This window comes from Giraffa tippelskirchi, chromosome 1 (genome assembly GCF_054371585.1).
Source record: "Giraffa tippelskirchi isolate mGirTip1 chromosome 1, T2T-mGirTip1v1.2.pri, whole genome shotgun sequence".
NCBI classification, from domain to species: domain Eukaryota; kingdom Metazoa; phylum Chordata; class Mammalia; order Artiodactyla; family Giraffidae; genus Giraffa; species Giraffa tippelskirchi.
The window spans coordinates 13,674,463-13,697,051 of NC_137275.1; the positions used below are offsets into that span (position 1 = coordinate 13,674,463).

The window sequence follows — 22,589 nt, forward strand, 5'->3', positions numbered from 1 at the left end:
GGAAGCTATAAAATTTCAGGCGGTGTTGACTAGTTACCTACTGTCAGTGACCCCCAAACAGAAAAGAAAAAATCTTGTGGCTTCGATCTCACACAGAGCTGCAGCCAAATCCCCATGGGGCCTCCTCCCGGCCTGATGACACACACCTCATTTCTCTGACTCTCAGCTTCTTCCTTTGCTATAACTGCTAGAACCTGCCCTGCAAGAGACTGTGATTACTTGTGGCTTCTGTCAGTAGAAATGGCACCTACGGGGTAGTAGCAGGAGCAGCAGCATTCTGCCCCAGAGGAAACCAGCACATTCTCTCCTTCCTTATCACATGTTCCTATCCTCTTTGGCTGTCAGGAAACCCAGAGACAAATATGCTGGCAACGGCCCTTATGGTCCACCCATGCGTCCCTCCTGATCTTGACTGACGCTGTCATCTTTATTTTCTCTCGTCTTATCTGTTTATTATTCCTCTTTCGACCCTGTCATAGTTTCGTTGGGTGTGTTTTTTCACCTTATGTGGCATAAAGACTTTTATGTGTAATGAAGCAAAATGAATGGAAGGTTGAATGAATAAATGGGGGGTGGAATAAAGGCAGGATGGAGGGAGGGAGGAACGGATGGAAGAGGGGGAGGATGGAAAGGCGGATGGAAGGAGGGGAGGGAGTATAGATGGGTGAGTGGAAGGAGGGAGCAGAGATGGAGAGATGGGCAAGCAAAGTGAACTGGACAACTTACAGTCAAAGCCTTTTCTAGAGCTCTGGTCACTGGCTTTTCTATTTTTTGAAGTACTCTTTGCTTCTAAGATGCAACTAAAGCGCACTATAGATGCTCCCTTCCTGGTCCCTTAGCTCCTTCCACAGAGAGCAGCAGAATTCTCTGGATGTCACACTCCACCTCCTTAAGACGTACTCACACTCCCCCCTCCTTGATCTTACACACACACACACACACACACACACACACACACACACACAGATCTTAGCAAGTCCTTCAAATTCCGGTCTGATTATAAGGTTCCGATTTTCAAGTTCACAGTCTGCAATAATAGGCTAAAAAAAACCATTAGACGTCTCCAGGACAGATCGATCACACCCACTCTACAAAGGCCAGAGATTCTTTTCAAAAGAGGCTGATGCTGCTTCGTAACGGCAGCAAACTTGGGGTAAGAGCTGAGCAAAAAGAGTAACCATGGAAACCACTCCCAGATACCGGTGATGCCGTGTAAATCAAGTGGAGGCTGCTTTCTGGAAGAACGGAGCAGGAAGGCCCCATCACCAGGAGGAGGTCCGTGAGACACTCCCCTGCCCGTCGGTGCCCCAACATTGCCTGCAGCCCTGATGCCATTCCAGAGGCCCATGTCTCCTGGCATCCCACAGAGGGCTTGGCACTGACACAGGCGCAGACATACCAGCGAGAGATCGTCAATGACGTGCTGCTGCTCCAGCACCTGCAGCCTCAGGAACTCAATCTCCTGCTCGTCCCGTGTCAGACTGAGGTCGTTCAAGGAAGTGTGCCTCTTCAGGGACGCCTGGGCTGACAGTTTCTCTTTCTGCAGCCAAGGGAAGAGAGGACACTGCAGGGCCACTCGTCCATAGCCCTTGTCAGGGACCCACCGTGCGTCAGGGCACAGGAGTGCGGGCTTGGGGATACGGGATGGAAGGATGGAGGGAGGGACGACTGCTCCCTGGTCCCCACGCTGGAGGAATGGAGAGCTGCAAACCACAGCCAGGCTCAAGGCGGGGCTGACCATGCCCACTGCCGAGAGGAAGGGCTAGCAGGCACTGGGGTGGGAGAGGTGGACATCTGCCCTGAGCCTGGAAAGCTTGGGTGCTGGGGGAAGAGAGCACACCATATGGTAACAAACGGACACTCACACCTGGACCTGCCAGGGAACAGGGAGAAGGGTGTTCCGTCTCCCGGAGCCTCAGTCTTCTCAGCTGTACAATAGGCGTGCTTGAGACTACTTTGGACAATGAAACTCAGAGTATGCCCTAAACCATCAGCTGCAAGACATCACTCTGACCACAAAGACCAATCATTCTTGCTGGAGCAAATGAAAGGCCCTGATTCAAAGCACTTGGAGCAAAATTGTAATAATTGGCCTACTGAGCTGCCCCAATGTGCCAGGTCTTCTGTGAGGACCTTCTGTGCCATCACTCCACCCTCTCCCTGCCCCTACAGCACTGATGTTTTCAATCCCATTTCAGGGATGGGGAAGCTGAGAGAAGAGGGCTGAGCCTAAGGATCCCAGGTGGAGATGGCAGAACAGAGGTGCAGACCCGGTGGAGGAGCCCAGGCAGAGACAAGGGCTCCAGGTCCATGACTCACCATCTCCACATTTTCCCGCGTGAGGTTCTTAATCTTCTCTTCCATCCTCTGGATGCTCTGTAGCAAGTCCTCATTCTTCTTGTTCATCCGCTTGTTCTTCTCCACCAGGGGCTTCAGCTGGACCTCCGTCTCGCGGGAGCGTTTCAGCTGCGGTCAGACAGACACAGAGGGCAGCAGCTGTAAGACCCAGCTGTGAAGGCCAGCGGAGATCCCACCTGGCTGGGGCCACCCCTGCAGGGACCACATGGCCTTTGTGATGCAAACACCAGAAAGAGCCCACAGATACCCGGCTTCCAAACGCAGGCTCCCACCTGAGCCTCAGAGGGCCTCGGGCAAGGCAAGAGGAAGGGGTATAGCCCAACAGGGAGATCCAGAGATCTGCCTCAGGTCACCCTGCTGGCAAGTGGCCTGAGCTGCATCCCCACTTCCCTTACCTCCAGGCATAACCCCCAGAGGTCAAGGTTCACATGCATAAAGGTCAGTCCAGCCATCTAGCTCCTCCTGGCCACCATTTCTCCCCGGATGCAGACTTAGTTGCAAGTTCAACACTCTTCAGACAACAGAGGATCCCTGGGCCCGGCTTAGTGCTGCAGGTATGAGATAGATGGGGTGGCACCCAGCCCTGAGCCACTCCCTGAGTCCTCTGAGCATGGTCCCTGTGACTGGTAGGGTGTCCCTCCAGTCTTTAATCTGGTCAGCATCTGGAGGGCCCCTCTGGGGCTAGGCTTCTGCAGTCCTAGGGGCTGCATCAAAGGGAAGACACCATGGGGGTGACCGTCCAAGAGATGGGGGAAGAGAGCAAAGATGGTAGCAGAGGTAAGAACACAGTGAGACAGGTCCTCATGGATGTTCCAGACAGGGGAGGCACACTTTCAGGGGTTCAGAAGGGGCAAGAACACGGCGCGTCCAAGGAGCTTCATGGATGGCAGTGGGAACACGAAATGTGGGGGATGGGAAGAGCTGGGTGGGCCTGGTGAGGCCTGATTTAGGGAGCTGAGAACTCTATCATTGGTTTCCACCCCCAGCTCGCCAGCCCTCCCCGCCCACCCTCCTCTGGCCAAAGACTTTGAGGCATAACCATTCTGTGGTTGGGTCTGCCTTCTAGAACAATCCATCACTCTGACTGCTGTGTGCAGGCCAGTCCAGTGAGATGGAGGCACGAGAAATGACGGTGGAGGGGGATACGAAGCAGGGACTGAGAGACTGCACAACTAGAAGCACCCACACTTCTTCCGTCTGCATACAGTGTCCTCGGTGACACACACACTAGCTGCAAGGCCACAGCCAAACTTTCAGCCTCAGTTTTCTCATATATAAGATGGGAATAATAGTAGCAAACTCCAGGAGATAGTGAAGGACAGGGAAGCCTGGTGTGCACAGTCCATGGGGTTGCAAAAAGCCCAGCACGGCTGAGTGACTGAACGACAACAACGGTAGTAACTGCCTCAGACACCTGTTGCAAGAACTAAATGCATGGATATAGCTTCTGCAGGGTTCTTTTAATGGATGAAAATTAGAAACAACTTAAATGTTCATCCATATGATGACAGTTACAAGACCCATTGCATCTATCAGGTACTCACCATGTGTCCAGGCATCCCCTCTCCTTTAACCCTCACCTCGATCCCAGGAGGGGCTTCTTCCCATCCCCATTTCACAGACAAAGAACCTGGCCACAGAGAGGTGGGGCGATGTGCTCAAGGTCACACAGAAAGTTCCAGAACCAAGAACCAAACACAAGGGACTGACTGCAGACCTCTGCTTTGAGTCACCAGGATGTGAAAGTTAAGATGAAACACTGATGGCAGTCATTAAGATGTAAAATGTACCTTGACTCATACATTGTACCTCTAGAAATCTATCCTGCAGAAATAAAGGTTCAAGCCAGTGAAGACAGAAATGTATCTTCTGTGTGGCATTGTTTATAATAGCAGAGAAACTTGAAATAGCCTAAATCTTTACCAGTAGAGGAGTGGTTGAATAGACCATGGTTTGGCCATAGGGACAGAGTTCGACAGTTGTTACAAAGACAAAGGGAGATCTTCAGGCATTGCTGGGAAATAGGGTAATTGATACATCAAGGGAAAAAAGCAAGTTGCAAAACAATAATACACAGGGAAACTATCCTGTGTGTAACCATAAAATAACAACAAAAAAGGCTCTTCATGGGTGTCAAGACATTCACATAAACATTAAAAGCATGTCAGAAACACCTCAAACTATTAACAGTAGTTATCTCATGATTTTAAGATCCCAGCACTGCTATTTACAATATGGAAACAACCTAGATGTCCTGACAAATGAATGAATAAAGAAGCTGTGGTACACATATGTAAGATGGAATATTACTCAGTCATAAAAAGGAATGAATTTGAGTCAGTTCTAGTGAGGTGGATGAACCTAGAGCTTGTTATACAGAGTGACGGTAAGTCAGAAAGAGAAAAATAAATACTGCATATTAACGAATATATATTGACTCTAGAAAAATGGTACTGAGGAACTTATTTGTAGTGCAAAAACAGAGACGCTCGCATAGAGAACAGACTCGTGGACATAGCAGGAGAAAGAGAGGGCGGGACGAACTGAGAAAGTCGCACTGACACATATACACTACCACGTGTAATAGATTAAAAAGAAGACAGCTGGTGGGAAGTTGCTACGTAACACAGGGAGCTCAGCCTGGTACTCGGTGACAACCTAAAGGGGTTGAATGGTGAGAGTGGGAAGGAGGTTAAAGAAGGAGGGGACATATGTATACTTATGGCTGATTCACGCTGTTGTAGGGCAAAAACCAACCAACAATTGCACAGTAAAGCAATTATCCTCCAATTAAAAATAAATTAAAAAAAAAATCCCAGTTCTGGCAAGCTTATCGATTCTTTCTTTAAATGCTTCAGAACGTCTGAATTGTTTCAAGCAAGGTATTTTTTCTAATCCATTTAGTAAACAATTCTGCCTCTCATGAGGGATTTTTTTTTAAGCTCGTGAATATTTACGCAATAAGTGGAGACATACTATGAGATGGACTGTCTGATGAAAGCTATATAAAAATATGCCTTTAAAAATACTGGAAGGAAGTGAAATTATTCTGATCCTGTTAAAACCATGAAGAAGTGACACTTATTAACACTTTTTATCTCCATGTGTTTCAAAAATACAGATACACTTACTTTTATAGTAAAATTTCGAATAAAGAGACATACTATGAGGCATTTGTCAAGAAGTTTATATATTGACTACCACTCCATAAAAATTAGTTTAACTGTTTATCCTGCAAATTTAAACATATTCAAGAAGATACTATTTTTACTTGAGATTTTTTTTTTAACCAGAAGTCCACATTCACTACTTTTAAAATTAGAACTATGTGACCTTTTATGCAAAAGAAAGTAAACAGATAAGCAAAAAGTAAAAACTGTCCATAATCACACTACCTAAAACAACTTCTAATATCCAGGATGACGATAGTATATTTTTGTTCTGTAAACCGCTTTTATCATTTAATTTATTGTGGACAAATTTCCATGGCAGTTAAATATGATATAAAACACCATTCTTAATGACTGCATACAGTTCACTGCATAAATGTTCCATAGTTATTTTGATCAGTACTTGAGGATCGAACAAGTGGGGTTTCGTTTCATTTTGGTTCAGTTTTGGTTGCTACTATATAGAGACATTACTGCAATGAACACCCTCTCCATGGACCCCTCACTGAACTTCTCTGATTGTCAGCTCAGGATAAATTCCTGCAGAAACTAAGGGTACTAAGAGGTCTCTTCAACAAGCGTGTGTTCGATTTTTAATCAGGAAGAAATCAGGGGAAAGTAGAGAAAACCAGATGGCCTGGGTATTAACTTCCTGTTTAGAGCCTTGTTTGTGGCCCCAGAAATGCTCTCCCGAACCCCGCAGGCTCCATCTGCCTCTGTGGGGGGCGCGGGGGTTGCTGATTACCAGTTCATTCCTCTCGTCTGCCAAGAGGGTATTTCTGTCTTCCAGCTTCCGTATCACCGAATTCAGTTCAGCAATTTTTAGCTGAAATCTCCGCACGTCTCGCTCATCCATATGTTGATCCTAAAATAGAATCGAGACATGAATGTACTTTGAAAAAGCTTAACTGAGTCAGAGCGCTTCATGGACCCTTCTCGGAAAACTCTCAGGACAAAAGTGAGCTCCTCATTAGGGGGACTGTCAGCCGTGCTGGGACTCCCCCAAGTCAAGCAACATGTGGAAAGACCATCTCCAAGGTGAAGAGACTGCAAACCATCCACTAGCTCCCTAACATCTTGGGACCCTCCAGCCCAGCCCCTGCTCTCCAGGCATCTCTGACGAAGGCACATCACCAACGTGCCAGGACGCTCCTCGAGGGCAGGCACTGTGCCCACCTCGCTCACCACTGAGATGCCGGGACCTCACATGGTGTCTACACACAGCCTGCCCAACAGACACTTGCGTATTTAGTGAATGAATGAATGAATGAGTGAATGAATGAATGAATGCCTGCAGCTTCAGCCTTCTCTGTGCCTCTTAACTACCAACTGTGGCCCCAGGTGCCCTGTCTGCTGGCTGAGCTCCCTCTCCTGGTGGTGGCGGGGTGGGGGGGCTCTGCCTTTAAATCATGTACTGTCCTCACTGGGTCCCTTTCTGAGCTCTTACTGGATACTCAGCTCTCATGCTTTCATTTCTTTCTTTTCAACTGAACTCTAAGACCACGAGAGGCAAGAGCAGCCCGTTCTTCCCCTCTGCACTCCCTGTGCCTAGCACTGGGCCTGGCCACAGTGAAATGTCTGCACGAGAGAGAAGGGAGGGTACGCAGATGGATGGGAAGGAAGGAGGAGGGATAGGGGGAAGGCAGGCAGACAAGTTAGCCAGAAGAATGACCAGTGGGAGGAATGATGGGTAGGTGTCGGCTCGATGGCCCCAGTGGTTCGTGAGCCCCTCACCTGGACGCCCATGAGCTCGGCCATGTCCCCTATGCCAGGCGGGAGCTCTCTCTTTGGACTACCGTGGTACCGCTCAGCCTCTCTGACTTGAACCAGCTGCTCATCCAAAGCCTCTTTCTGAAGAAGCAGCTTCTGCGTCTGCCCAGTCTGCACGCCGAGCTCCTTCTCCAAGGCCAGAATCACACGATCTTTCCCCTTGATCTCATCCATCTGCAAAGAGAAAGAACAAGCAGCTGACTGTAGGGGCTTGTGACCAAGGAGAGCTCTCCCTTGCTGGCCTCGGGCCCAGGGAAAGGTTCAGCAGCTCCGTGGATCCAGGGTGGCTGGACTCGGCAACACAGGGCAGAGAGACACCGCAGGGCACGGCCCAGGCCCTGCTCCCCTGTCAATCACCAGCCCCAGCACAGAGAAGCACAGAGCTGCGGGTTCAACCACCTATATCATCAACCAGACACTTACCCCGAAACTGATCTATGTTTCTTTCTCTCTTACCTTCATGAAATAAAGTCAAATCCTGACCTTCCAGGGCCATCCAGCCACTCCCCCACCCTGCCCCCTGCAGCTCAGCTTGGTCAGAGTTGGTTGTCCTCCTGTCTCCCACTCCCGTCTGGCCATGTCTCCTGCTGCTGCTGCTGCTAAGTCGCTTCAGTCATGTCCGACTCTGTGCGACCCCATAGACAGCAGCCCACCAGGCTCCTCTGTCCCGGGGATACTCCAGGCAATAATACTGGCATGGGTTGCCATTTCCTTCTCCAAGGCGTGCATGCACGCTACGTTGCTTCAGTCGTGTCCGACTCTGTGTGACCCTATGGACAGCAGCCCACCAGGCTCCTCTGTCCAGGGTATTCTCGAGGCAAGAATACTGGAGTGGATTGCACCCCTCCAGTCAACAGCTCTTGCTAAGGTCTTCAACCCTCTCCTGGCCCCCAAACCCACCAGACAATTTTCTGTCCTCTCTCCTCACCCCATCTGACACTCTCACCCACATCATGCTTCATCAACTCCCCCCACCCCCTCGCCCTCTGTGAGACTGTCTCTATCTACTCTACAGACTCGCCCTCCCCTGGTCACTATGGAAATCTGTAGCTTCCAAGTAATTTCCTCTTCCCCTCTGTAGCCTCTCCCCGACCAGCCAAGTCCTCACCCACAACATTAACTCCCTGTATGCGGCTGGCGCTCCATCCTCCTCCCCCTGCTCTGACATCTCTCGGAGTCCTACAGTCAGAGAACTGACTGGCTGCTTCTGGGGGCCCCAGAGCGCCTCGGTCTCCCCATGTGCAAACCTCGGCGTGAGCCCCAGCTCACCCAGCCCAGCCTCGTCCCTCATTCCCCACAGGAAAGAAGCTTATGAAGGGGAAGCTTCTGCCACACACCACACACTTCAGTTGTTTCTGGACACAAAAGCCAACAGCTGGGAAACCGCCCTAGGAAGGGCACTGTGCTGGTGTGCCCCCTACCCAAATCCATGCCCTTCTTACCACCTGAGAATGTGACTTCATTTGGAAATAGGGTCTTTGCAGATATAATTAGTTAAGGTGAGGTCACAGTGGAGTCGGGTGGGCTCTAATGACTGGTGTCCTTATAAGAGAAAAGACACACAAACGCTGGAAGCAGAGACTGGGGTGATGCGGCCACAAGCCAAGCAACACCTGGAGCCACCAGAAGCTGGACGAAGCAGGAAGCACCCTCCCCTAGAGCCTTCAGAGAACAAAGTCCTGCAACACCTTGACTTCAGACTTCTAGCCTCCAAGCTGTGAGTGAATAAATTTCTGTTGCTTAAGCCACCCAGTCCGTGGTACTTTGTAACAGCAGTCCTAGGAAACTAATACAGGTGTTAAAAGAGAAAATTTCCCACTACTAGAGTTTCACTAATTGACAAAAATCATAATAGTTTCAACTACAGTGATTATCATCATGGGATTTAGGAATAAATTCTATCTGAGATGAGGCACACAAAAAACTTCTGAAAAGAATACTAATGCTTTAGTAAGAATGGTCTCAACAAACTCTGGATAGAGTCTTTATGACATGATATTATTTAACACATACCTGTGCATGCCCGCCATGAGCAAGCCTGTATGTTAAGTGATGTAATGTGGATATTGCCTTGATTACCCAACACAAAGGTTAAAGCCATGTGCTATAAAACAGCTTGCCACAGAGGAAAAAGTACTAGGCATGGAGTAAGAAGGTATGAACTGGAGACTAAACCCCCACTGGTGATCTGTGTGACCTCTGGCAAGGCATTTGACCTCTCCAGGCTTCAGGCTCACTTGTAAAATGGAGATGTAGGCACCTCCACCTAGAAGGGGAACTATGAGGACAGAAGGGGATAGCAGACAGGCAGGCTGCTTAGGAGCAAGGCTTCTGGATTGCTGGGTTCTGGCCCTAAGGCCGCCACTCACTGGCTCCACTACCTTGGTTTGGTTACCTGATTTCTTCCTATGCCTCAGTTTTCTCATCTGTGAAATGCGGATAATCATGGGGCTATTGTGAGGGTGAAATGAATACATGGAAAGTGCCTAACACACGGTAGGCATAAAATAAACAACTCTAATTATAACTGTTGCAGGCACATAGTAGGTCTCAATAAGTAGTAGCTCCTGTCCTTCCTAGACTTTTACCTCCTCTGGTGTGCAAATATGAAGAACACTGCAGTGGTTTGAACTGTGGTTCCTAAAAAGGTATGTTCACATCCTGACTTCAGATACCTGCGAATAGAAACTTGTTTGGGAAAAGGGTCTTTGCAGGTGTAATTAAGGACCTTAAGATGAGGAGATCATCCTAGATTAACTGGGTGGGTCCTAAATCCAATGACAAGCACCCCCATAGGACAAAGCGAAGACAGAGAGGAAGAGGAAAAACACAGAGGAGGGCCACGTAAGAGGGAGGAGTGATGCAGGCACAAACCCAGGAACGCTTGGAGGCCCCAGAAGCCGAAGAGCAAGGAAGGGCCCTCCCCGAGAGACTTCAGTGGGTCACGGGCCTGCCGACCCCTTGATTTTGGACTTCTGGCATCCAGAACAGTGAGGCAATAAACTTCAGTGTGTCTGTGGCCATTTGTTAAGGCAGACCCAGAAAACAAATACAAACGCCCTTCTCACTCAGCACACTCTCAGAGGGTACAAATTGAAGTTGATTGTAACCTGAATCAGAAGTTGAAACTCCTAGCTCTGAATCGTAACACCTTGAATTGAGACACAGATCACTAAAGCAGAGAATACTGGTTAAGAGCCCTGTCCTGAGGGCAGACAGAAGTAAGCTCAAATCCCTGCCCCCACCAGCTGTGTGACTCTGGGCAGGCTGGGTCACCTCTCTTAGCCTCAGCTTCTGTAATGTGGGGACACTGAGAACACCCTGTTTAACTAGGGGGAGATTCGGATCAACCACAGGAAGAATTTATCACAGACCCTGGCATCTTATAAGCACACAATCAATGTTGGCTGCCATCATTAATCTACTTTAGCTCCTGGCTATCTTATTTAAACAGCAGACCATGAAAAACTGATAAAAATATAACTGAGATTTACAAAGGAGGAAAATGGTACCCTTAAAACTCCAGACTGAGGTTTTCAAGCAAAGTCCCAGAGTTCTGACAAGCTCTTTGAGTGGTCTTTCTTTGAAGAAAAAAAAAAAGGATGCTCCCCTGCCCTCTGCATCCCTCCTCGCCCCCCAAGACAATCTCCTGGATCTCCAGCCAAGGATGCGCGCGGTGCAGTGTCTCCTTCAGCACCTGCAGAACGTGCCTGCTGCGCCCCCTGGTGACGGTCCGTCTGCAGCTCCCCGCTTTGATTAAACCTGCTCTGAAGGTGATGGGGAGCAGCTCCCCGTTGTAGGGAAGAACTCTTAGTGATGCGGGAAACATTGTTGCCACTGCCAATTTCAACCCAGAAACAGTAAGAACATGGGGAAGGAGTTCATTAATTTAAACCACTTAAACTTGTTTTCCTGAATTCAACAATACTGAATTGAGTGCCATCAACAGATGCTGGGAAACACTGATGAGCAAAACAGATCACAGAGTCCCTGCCCTCAGAGTTTCCATTCCAGAAGGGAGGGTAGCTAAAAGCAGAAGTCAATACTGGAGTAGCCTAGAGCATGCTTAGTGCTAGGAGAAAAAAATAAAGCCAGGGGAATTAGTGGTGCAAGTTGTTACAAGTTAACAGGTAGGGTTCCAGTCTGTCCCCCTCATCATCCTGGCTGCACACTTCTGGCTTTGCTCTGGGGCCCAGAAGCACACCCTCCCGCCACCACATTACACTAGTTCCTTCCACAAGAGGGCACAGCTTCACAAGCAAGTTGTCTCCGGAAATTCTCAGCTTAGAAGAGCATCAGTTCCCTACTTGATTCCAGTAAGTGAGCAAAGGGCTTAAACCCAATCACATGGAACAGGTTCCTAGAAAACAGTCTCTACTAGTAGAGATGGCATCCAGGAATGGATGGACAATGTGAAATAGATTCTGGAGCTAACATTTTCTAGGTTGTCACATTTCCCCAGCCAGAGTCCTGAGGTTCCAGAGGTTAGGAGACCTGCCAGCTCACACAGCTGTGAAGGCACTCTTATTTGTTGACTCTGGTCTGGCTCCCAGCCTGATCTTCATGATCCTGCCCCCTGCCCTGAGGATGGTAATGAAGTGTGAACGTCTGACAGTGACCTTCTTGAGCTTCCCTAAACCCCATCACCTGAGTGTGCGGGACATTCCTGGATTGGTCCCTGCATCCATTTCTCCTTCTCTGACATTCTCACTATCACCACCAGAGGGGGTGGGGCTGCACCACTCCAAATTCCCAGGGCAGGCCCTGATTGGCTCACACCACATGCATGGCCCCGCCCATTAATAGTAATTGGTTCAGGGATGGATACATGACCTACTCAGAGTCAACAACCTGAAGAGGGTGTTGCTGCTGCTGCTAGGACCCTCCTATTTCTTCTTAGGAGTTGCTGCTGCTGCTGCTAAGTCACTTCAGTCATGTCTGACTCTGTGCCACCCCATAGACGGCAGCCCACCAGGCTCCCCCGTCCCTGGGATTCTCCAGGCAAGAACACTGGAGTGGGTTGCCATTTCCTTCTCCAATGCATGAAAGTGAAAAGTGAAAGTGAAGTCGTTCAGTCATGTCCGACTCTTAGCAACCCCATGGACTGCAGCCTACCAGGCTCCTCCGTCCATAGAATTTTCCAGGCAAGAGTACTGGAGTAGGGTGCCATTGCCTTCTCCTCTTAGGAGTTAAGAAAGAGCTTCTCTCACTTTCTCTGGGCTGTTTCTTGTGAGGACGTGGAGTCTGACACAATGATGGCATCTCACCAGGACACTGAGAGTCTAAAGTCTGAGGATGATAAAAGATGGGGCAGAGCTTAAGAAACCCAGGTCCTGGGTGACATCATTAGTCCCACTGGAGCTGTGCCTGAGGCTAGTCCAGCTACTTTAGTCAAGAAAACTGGTTTGAGGTAGAGTTTCTGTCACTTGCAACCATAAGATTCTAACTGACAGAGAAAAAACAAGTCTGGATGATGGCTATCACTTCTTACTTACTTGCTACTGTGAGCTCAGGACATTTGTACTTAAGAGACATGCTCTTTCTCAGTCTTTAAAAGACCCTCTATGTAGACGTTATCCCATTTTACAGATAAGCTTGAGGCCCAGAGCAGTGAATGTGCCCACACTCCAGGCAGCAGCAGATCCATGAATCAGACTCAAGCCAGCCTCTCCAGAGCCCTCCCTATGCTGTCTCTCTGCCCCACAGGCACAGAATCTAGCCACTTCTCAGCAGGCACATCCAACAGTGCACGTGTCTCAGTGAACACCTCAGTTTAGCCAGTTCCCAACAAATCCATCCATTTGGGGATAATTTTGTTAGCAAAGTCTGAGGAATCAAGCTGCTACCCCAAGACTCATTGCCTTCTCCTCCTTGGTACCTGTAGATGAATGGTGTCCCCATCTAACTTCACATCTACCTGGAAAATCAGAATATGAACCTGTTAGAAATAGGATCTTTACAGATGTAACTAAGATGTTAAGCTGAGATGAAGTCATAACAGATTGGGGTGGGCCTTCCCTGGTGGCTCAGACGGTAAAGAATCTGCCTGCATTGCAGGTAGACCTGGGTTCGATCCCTGGGTTTGGGACAATCTCCTGGAGAAGGGAATGACAACCCATTCCAGTATTCTTGCCTGGGAAATCCCATGGACAGGGAGCCTAGTGAGCTACAGTTCTTGCGGGTCACAAAGAGTCAGACACGACTGAGCAACTAACACAACACAACCAGATCCACTAACTGGTGTCCTTATAAAAAGAGGACAAGACATGGCCATGCGGGAAAGGGGAGGGCCACGTGGTAGCAGAGGCTGGAGTAATACAGTGTGAGCAGAGGAAGGCCAAGGATTCCCAGCAACCACCTGGGGGTAGAAGACGACTACACCCTCCTTCATCTGTCCTCCTATTGCCAACCTGGGATAAAGATGTGATGGCTGGCACTCCATGGCAGGAGGGGCCATGAGGAACAGGGCCACCTCGCAGAGCCCCTTCTGAGGGGAAAGCTGAGAGGCCCTGTGGCCTGCACTACTCTGTGAAGCCCTGTCCAGACTTCACACATTACAGAGAAATCAACTCTAGATTTTCAGCCCCTGTGTAACAGGGTTCTCAGACCTAATCCTAATTGATCTAAGGAATGAGTCCAATGGCCCCACACTGACCACAATTGCCTTTTTCTCCTCAACTGTTTCTTAAGAGGCATGTTAAATGTGTAAGCGGAAGCCTGGAAGCCTTCCTGCATTTCTAATCCAGTTCAGCTGACAAAGAAACAAAATGCAGGCCACCTTCTGAACAGTTTGCCATGAGGCCTGTCTGAGGAGGGACGTTTATCAAGTGGGGGAATAGTTGGAGAAACGGACATTAATTCCTTTCACTCTAGTCTCCTAAGTGGCCCCCACACACTGGGACAATCTGAACTGGGGATATTTCTACTTGGCACTGGAATGGAAACAGATACCAAGCCCTCGGGCTTCCCTGATGGCTCAGATGGTAAAGAATTTGCCTGCAGTGTGGGAGACCCAGGTTCAGTCCCTGGGTCGGGAAGATCCCCTGGAGAAGGGCATGGCAACCCACTCCAGTATTCTTGTCTGGAGACTCCCATAGACAGAGAACCCTGGGGGCCTACAGTTGATGTAGTCGCAAAGAATTGGACACACCTGAGTGACTAACACACACACACACACACACACACACACACACACACACACACACACACACAGACACCAAGTCCTCAGTACATTTTAAACTAAGCTCAGTACATCTCTTGGGCAAATACTTGTTTTCTCCCCATTCTATTTCCCTTAAGGATACATTTCCTGGGGCTTCTCTGCTGGCTCAGCCAGTAAAGAATCTGCCTGCAATGTGGGAGACCTGGGTTCGACTCCTAGGTGGGGAAGATCCCCTGGAGGAGGGCATGGCAATCTACTCCAGTGTTCTTGCCTGGAAAATCCCATGGACAGAGGAGCCTGATGGGCTATAGCCCATGGGTATAGCGACTGAGCGACTAACACTTTCACTTTTTTTATACATTTCCTATGACAGAGGAACATATTTTATATGTCTCCTATCACAGAAACTATAGGCTGTTGATAGAGGCTTAACTTTATTCTCAGCATGCTAGAACAGATATGTGATCATTTCTCCTGTAGATGAGGCACCAGAGACTTAGTGATTGTATGCAACCTGATTGGGGTCACACGGCTGACAAGTGAAAGAGTCTGGATTCACACCCAGAAAAGACCTTCTCCAAAGCCTTCTTTTCCTATTAGGTGACAACACCGCCTCCATACACGGAGGGGAAAGGGGCTGCAGAACACCTCTGAGACCTCAGTCCTGGTATGTGCTTACATTTTCTATATATTAGAAATTTAAAATCAGTGCATCTCTTCTGCCATTTTGGTAGTGGATTGTTAAGATGTGAACTGATGCTCTGTCACTGGCTGGTGACCAGTCTAGGGATGGACAGCTGTTTAGAACTTCAAAAGGACACCTGCTCCTTCCGCCTCCAATCCTTCAATTTCTTACGGTGTCTCCTACCGACAGAAGAGCCCTGCTGAAGCCTCCATTCCGCGCCCAAGATGGGAGGGGCTTTGCTGGAACCCTAGGGCCAAGAGCCAGGCTGGGAGCTCAGTGGTCCCCATTTACTGCTCCAGGAGGGGAGGATGGGGCACATGCTTGCAGAGAGGCCACGCGCATGCGTCAGGGAAGGATGGGGCGCGTGTGCGCGGAAGGAGGCGTTGTCTGTAGGCAGGGAGGGCAGGGTGACTGTGTACAAGGGGAGGATGAGGCGCATGTGTGCGCAAGGAGGGGTTGTCTGTGCACAAGACATGGTGCCTGTGTACGAGAGAGATAGGGTGCGCATGCGCGGGGAGTGCGGGAGTGCGTGTGCGGCAGGACCGGCGTGCACGCGAGGCGGGGCGGGGCCGCACACGTACCAGCCGGCGGATGTCACGCTCGCACTCGCGCTTGATGCGGTGCACCTCGTCCTGGTGCGCCTGGTAGGCGGCGCGCAGGTCGGCCGCCTTGGTCTTGTCGGCCTGCATGCAGTTGCTGAGCGCCTCCTCCGCCTGCTTTCGCGCCGCCTTGAGCTCCAAGATCTCCTGCTGCAGCCGCAGGCGCTCGCCGTCGAAGGCCCTGCGCGCCTCGTCGCGCGCCTCGGCCAGCAGCGCCGTCTTGACTTTGTCGGCCGCGCCGTCGCGCAGCACGTTCAGCGTGGCCTGCAGCCGCTGCAGCTCGCCCTCCTTGATCTTGGCCGTGCGCGCCGCCTCCTGCTCGTGCTGGCGGATGAGCACCTCGCGCAGTGCCTGCAGCTCCTTGGTCTTCTCCTCGTGCAGCTTGGCCCTGAGCTCGGAGATGTAGGCCGTGTGCCGTCGCTGCTCCTGCTCGCGCTCCAGTTTGGCCTCCTGCAGCCGCTCACGCAGCTTGCCCACCTGCGGCCAGAGCGGGGAGACTCGGTCAGGGCCAGGGCTGGGGGCGCCGGCCAGGCTCGCTGCCACCTCCCCAAGTCCCTTCTTGTATGACAGGCCCCTGAGACCCTCCTGGGCCCCCAACCTCCAGTTCCCCCTGCGGCCACCTCCATCAGTGCCGCCCAGACTCTTCCCTACTGTTCTACTGAGATTTCCCCAGCCGTGGAAAACCATCTGAAGGTGTTGGAGAGGAGGGTCAGGCTCGGACATCCCCTCCAATTTGGAGTTTTTCTGAGGAAAGACAATTTATCAGTCACAAAATATGCCCTGCAGTAATCATCTGTCTCATCAAAGTGCAGTCGAGAAATACATTTCCAGTGCTCCTGCCCTGAGCTCTGGAGTTAGAGGAGACGGAGCAGGTGAAGGTAGAAGGGGGGTGGGGAACGAAGGTGCCCTCACTCCCCAGCTGGGACTAGGGGGCTCCAGCGCCGCAGCGACATGAACCCCTCGTCACCCCAGGATGAGGGCAACTGTTTTGCCACGAGGCAGCCAAGGTTCGGACTTCCCAGGTGGCTCAGTGGTAAAGAATCTGTCTGCCGATGCAGGAGATGCAGGAGATGTGGGTTCAATCCCTGGATCAGGAAAATTCCCTGTAGGAGGAAATGGCAACTCCAGTATTCTTGCCTGGGGAAATCCCATGGACAGAGGATCCAGGTGGGCTGTAGTCCATAGGGTGACAAAGAGCTGGATATGACTTAGCATGCATGCAACCAAGGCTCAGTGATGTCCCAGTGACCTGCCTGGGGTGAGGGGCTGCCAAGGGGCAGAGCCAGGCTTTACTCCCAGGTCCCTGGCCCCAGAGAAAGTGTTCTGCAGATGCCAGGCTGCCAGCCCCACCACAACGTATTCGTCTATTCAGCAAACAGAACATTATTTGTAAAATGTGCCAAGGGAGTGTTTTCTTCAAATACTCCAAAAGGCTTTATTCGATCTTTCCATTTCAAATATCACACACTTACACACATTACACAGGAATCCATTTGTTTTCTAAATGACACCCATCTCCAAAGAACCGAAACAAATGTGTCTCTCATGGTCAGGCTGTTTCCATGGAAAGGGGCATCATTTCCCCCGGACCACACTGTTTATTTATAGCACACCAACATGCTGAAATTAATTTTAGGTGAGGAGTTTTACAGTGTTACCTGAGGTGGACAAATCCTTACTTAAAACAGCAGGGAAAAAAGCAAATAAAACCTATCAGGCAAAGACACAAGTCTCCTTACATCACACACAATCACGGAAATAAAACAAGGACCAGTCAGAAGGCCCATCTTGCCTGAGAGCTAGAATGGGCCTCTTCCTAAGGGACTAAGGGCCAGGATGCCAGAACTTTAAATACTGAGCATGATTTCCCAGGGAGGAACTAAGTGCTTCCAGCACACTCCTTCTGAGGGAACAACTCCGTCCTGACTTCCTGGGTTAACACTGACAGTGATCTGAAGTCAAAAGGATGGGATCTTGTCGGATTCTGAATCTGTGCCAATGAGCGCATTTCCCTTGGCAAATTACCTAACCTTGAGATGGTTAATGGTTACGTGTCTGCTGGGCAGGGCTGTGGTACCAGGTCATTCAGCCAGACACGAGTCTAGATGCTGCTGTGAAGGTATTTTTAATGATTAATATTTAAATCAGCAGCCCCAGAGTAAAGCAGATGAGCCTCTATAATGTGAGTGGACCTCACTTAAGGCCTTAAATCAGTTGAAGGTCTTAACAGAAAAGACTGAGATGCCCTGATGAGAAAGGAATTCTGCCTCATTACTTTGCGATCCATGCTCCCTGAAATTTCCAGCTTGTCTGTCCTGCCGATTTCAGATTTGTCAGTCTCCATGACCAGGTGAGCCACCTTTTTTGAAGAAAAAAAAAAATCCCCCTCCATCTCTCTCCTACTGGTTCTTTTTCTGTCTGAATAACCCTGACTATAAAACCTCCCAGATCCCTCCCTATGAAACAGGTCCATCAACAGCTGCCCCTTGAAGACTATTGGGAGGAGGAAAGCTGAAAGTGGATGAGTGGATGAAGGGAAGTCTGGTCCCCCATAAGTAAAGGAAGGAGGGAGGTGGACAGTGTGAACAGAGGTGTGTGCAGGGCAGCCTGGGGGTGGGGGAGGCTGGGCCTGTCCCTGGGAGGGGCAGAGGGGGCCAGCTGACACTAACAGTAACAGAGGGGCCAGGAATGCTCACAGTGGATGGGCCAGGGGAGAAGACCCTGCTGGGTCCTACCAGCTCTCCCTAGAAAAGCCCACGGTCGAGTCCAGGCAAGGACCCAAGTGTAGCACAGTGAGGCGGGGGTGACCCCCTGTGTGCACAGAGCACCCCGTCCTTATTCCATCCAGTTGAGCAGCTTGACAGAAGTCACGTGTCACTGCACTCGCCAGACACCTGTAAGCTGCCCTACCAAGTCCAGAAGGGCAGCAGGAAAAGAGGGGACCTTACCAACCTTGTCTCAGCATCTGGGCTCTAAATGCAACAACAGAAAAATGACCAAGAAAGGGCACGCATCAAGGCGGGAGGGGCTGGCGGGAAGAACGCTGCCCCCCTCCCCCGCCCACAACAGGCACAGTGAAGTCAGCCTCCGCTTGGCTGTCTCCCCCACTCCTCAACCCATCCCTGCGACCACCCTGGCTCAGGCTGGCAGCTGCAGCCCTCTAAGAGACCACGGCAGTCACCTCCTCACCAATCGCCCTGCCTCTGCCCCTGTGCACTCGCCCCTGAGTCGCCCCCTGGTGGCCAGCACAGGCCTCTGCACTCATATGTTAGATTTTCCCACTGCTACCCTCTAAATCCACAGGGTGCAGGCTAATTGTTCTGAAACCCCTGTGTGTGCAGTGTTGAGTAACTGAGTGGGTGGTGGGGTCAGGCTCTCTCTGCTGGAGAGAGGACACCATAAGCAAGGGGAGGAGGCCAGAGGATCCAAGTGGTAGTGGATTAGGCTGGGGATGTCAGTAAGAACTCGCCTTTAACTTAATATACAGTTGGATGTTACATTTAGATGTTACATTTAGAAATATCTTAGACATGTGTACATACACAATTAGTATGTATGCATACACTTCCTTGTTCTTCTAGCTAAGCCCAGAAGTAATGGGATGCCAGCAGTGGTGAGTACCCTCAGTGCCCAGATCTTGGTTTCTCATGCCATTTTCCAATAAAAGCAACCAGAGGTCCTTGGTGAGTGGCTCTAGGAATAGGGCAGGGAACATCCAAGATGAACCAGGAGCACCTTACAGGACCAGAAAGTAGGGGTGTGCCCGAGAAGAAATTAACAAAGAAAAGCCACAGTGGCGGGGGTGTCAAAGGGACACAGGAGCCAGATGGAAGAGATCCAGTGGCCAAAGCTGGAACAGTTTGAGCAAAATAAGGTATCCCGTTGGCTAAAAAGCCCACTCGGTTATAAGTGAAAATAAAAGACATTTTCACCAAGAACTTCACTGAACGACGTATTCATTAACCAAACGAACTTTTTGGCCAACCTAATCATACTGGATTACAACCCAAAGTATAAAATGAGAGTTTGTAGTGATATAAACGATTGAATGGATACATATAAAAAATACAGAAGAACACAAACAGAAACCCTGGAGAGCTCTGGGGCTGCAACACACAAGCCCGAGTCCTCCCCGGCCCTCAGGACTGACCCAGGTTTATGGCTCTCTGGTCCTCCCCCCTGACCGCCCAGCTCAGGCCACCTCCCTGCCTGCTGCACCTCAGGCACGCAGGCACCTTCCCACCTGCAGGCCTTTTCCCGAGCTGTTTCCTCTGCTTGGAAGGCTCCCGGCCAGGTCTCTGCAGGGCCTGCCCTCCCCCATCTGCAGCGCCCCTTTGTTGCCGACCACCTCCCCAAAGAGCCACCCCTACTTCAACCCCACTACTCTCCACCTGCTTCTCCAGACTTACTTTCTTGGCACTTTTCACTATGGCACAAATATCACATGTTCATCTCCTGGCCTTTGCTCCCCACCTCCCCCACTAGACACCAGCTCAGGGAGAGGGTCTCCAGGGCAGCGCAGTTTCTGGGACAGAGCATGGCACACGGTAGATGCTCAATAACCAGCCGTGGACTGAGCGAAAGAAAGAAGGAAAGGATGATGGGCCTGGCAATTTGTAAATAACCAATGACAGTATCTACTCCCCTGGGGGTCCGGGCTCCTAGGCTCACTGGTCCCTCTGCCTGATGCCTTCCCTCCATTCTCCAGGAGGGTCTGGAAGCCTTCCTCAACTGGGTCAGGGCCTCCTCTGGGTCCCTGGAGTGTGATTCCCTCCATCACCACACAGAACACATCCCAGTTCCAACCCTCCCAGCACACCCACTGGGCCAGCCTCTGAAGGGCAGGATGGGGCTGACTCGCTTCTGTAGCTGGATTAGTCCCTGACCCAGGGTAGATCAAGACCAGGATGGCCTGCTCACTGCAAGAATCACCAGCTGTTGAGTGGTGGGCAGCAGCTGGAAGCTCCATGGCCTATCTTGAGCCCATGTACTGACCACTGCCCTCTCTGCCCTTACCCACCCCAGACTGTGGGCTTCAACAAGTCAAGGACTCTGCCCCCAGTGGCCTGGCACCCCAGATAACACTGAGGGAGCTCCCAGATGATGCTGGATACTTGGGATGGTGTGAATCCTGCTCCCTTTCTCACCAGCTAGCAAAATCTTTCAGAGCTGGCTCCAGACCACCTCTGCAAAGCTTTCTCAGGCTCCTCTGACCACTGCATGGTTTCCTAAAATCTCTGGTGCCACAAGCCAAGTACTGTCATCCGCCTAGCTCCCTGAGCATCTGAGCACCCAGCCTGTCTGTGAATGGGGTCATTTCTGAGTCACCTCCAAATGCTCAGTCCAGGCCTGGGGCACAGGCCCAGGGGGGCTCAAAGAACCAACAGGTGTGTTCCCAACAACCCTTGATCCTATGGGCTCCTCTGCTGAAGTAACAACACTGTAAATGCAACATGAAAACTGGATATCACAAGATCATATAGAAGTAACAAGTAAATGCAACTGTAAGGTTTATATGTATGTTTGTCATGATAGCTCAGTTGGTAAAGAATCCACATACAATGCAGGAGACCCTGGTTTGATTCCTGGGTCGGGAAGATCCACTGGAGAAGGGATAGGCTACCCACTCCAGTATTCTTGGGCTTCCCTGGTGGCTCAGCTGGTAAAGAATCTGCCTGCAATGTGGGAGACATGGGTTCGATCCCTGGGTTGGGAAGATCCCCTGGAGAAGGGAATCTTCACTCCAGTATTGTGACCTGGACAATTCCATGACCTGGACAATTCCATGGACTGTATAGTCCTTGCGGTCGCAGAGTCGGACGCAACTGAGCAGCTTTCACAGGTTGTCATATCAGCCAGTAAACACATTGCTGAATTCTCCAAGAACAGAAACCCTCTCCACACACCCTTGGAAGGGCCATGAGGTGGCTGGACTGAGAACACGGCAGCCAGGGCATATGGAGGCAGGAGGTGCTGGGGACAGGGAGGCACAGGCTGGGGTTCTCGTAGGCCAGGCTTCCAACCCCGTGACAACACCTACGACTGGACTGTCCTGCTGTGATGGACTGAATCATGTCCACCAAATTCCTGTGTGGTTGTTCTAACCAACCCCCTTGCCCCCAGAACCTCACAATGTGACTGTAATTGAAGAGAGTCTTAAAAGAGGTCACTAAGTTAAATGAGGTCATGAGGGTGGATCCTGATCCGATACAACTGGTGCCCTTGTAAGAAGAGATTAGAACACAGACCCACGCAGAGAAGACCATCTGAGGACATAGGAAGAAGACAGCCATCTACAAGCTGAGGAGGGAGGCCCCAGGAAGAAACCAACTCTGGCTGAACCCTGATCTCAGACTCCCAACCTCCAGGACTATGAGGAAATAAATCTCTGTGGTCGAAGCCTCCAAGTCAGTGGTATTTTATTTACGGAAACCCAGCCACTTCTCCCTGACCCTCAGTCTGCTCACCTGTAAAGCGGGGACAAGGGGGCTTCCCAGGTGGCTCAGTGGTAAAGAACGTGCCTGCCAATTCAGGAGATGTGAGTTCAATCCCTGAATCAGAAAGATCCCTTGCAGAAGGGAATGGCAACCCACTCCTGTATTCTTGCCTGGGAAATCCCGTGGCCAGAGAAGCCTGACAGGCTACAGTTCGTGGGTCGCAAAAAAATCAGACACGACTTAGCAACTAAAGGACCACAATCTGGGGAGAGCCTCATCTAACCTCACAGGTCACTGCGAGGGTCAGGAGGCTCTCCACGGTACCTGGTGTGGCCTGCATAGCAGACACATAAGAAATGGCTGCCAACCCCTGAGTAACTACACATGACAGGTGGTGCCCGGGGACCT

At 50.6% G+C, this 22,589-nt stretch overlaps 1 protein-coding gene across 11 annotated transcripts in view; it reads right to left on the bottom strand.

Annotated features, from left to right (window-relative positions):
* JAKMIP1 (janus kinase and microtubule interacting protein 1) overlaps window positions 1–22,589 on the bottom strand; it is a 154,089-nt gene that overhangs the window by 51,305 nt on the left and 80,195 nt on the right. For 6 of the 11 annotated variants that reach the window (XM_081495566.1, XM_081495714.1, XM_081496058.1 and 3 more), the window contains 4 exons: window positions 7,263–7,472; window positions 6,274–6,393; window positions 2,320–2,466; window positions 1,400–1,540 (listed from right to left, as the gene is read on the bottom strand). In XM_081495566.1, the coding sequence (XP_081351692.1) occupies window positions 1,400–1,540; window positions 2,320–2,466; window positions 6,274–6,393; window positions 7,263–7,472 (618 nt within the window). Of the gene's footprint in view, window positions 1–1,399; window positions 1,541–2,319; window positions 2,467–6,273; window positions 6,394–7,262; window positions 7,473–15,726; window positions 16,222–22,589 lie in introns of all 11 variants that reach the window. The other 5 variants (XM_081495560.1, XM_081495623.1, XM_081495586.1 and 2 more) reach the window with 1 other exon arrangement.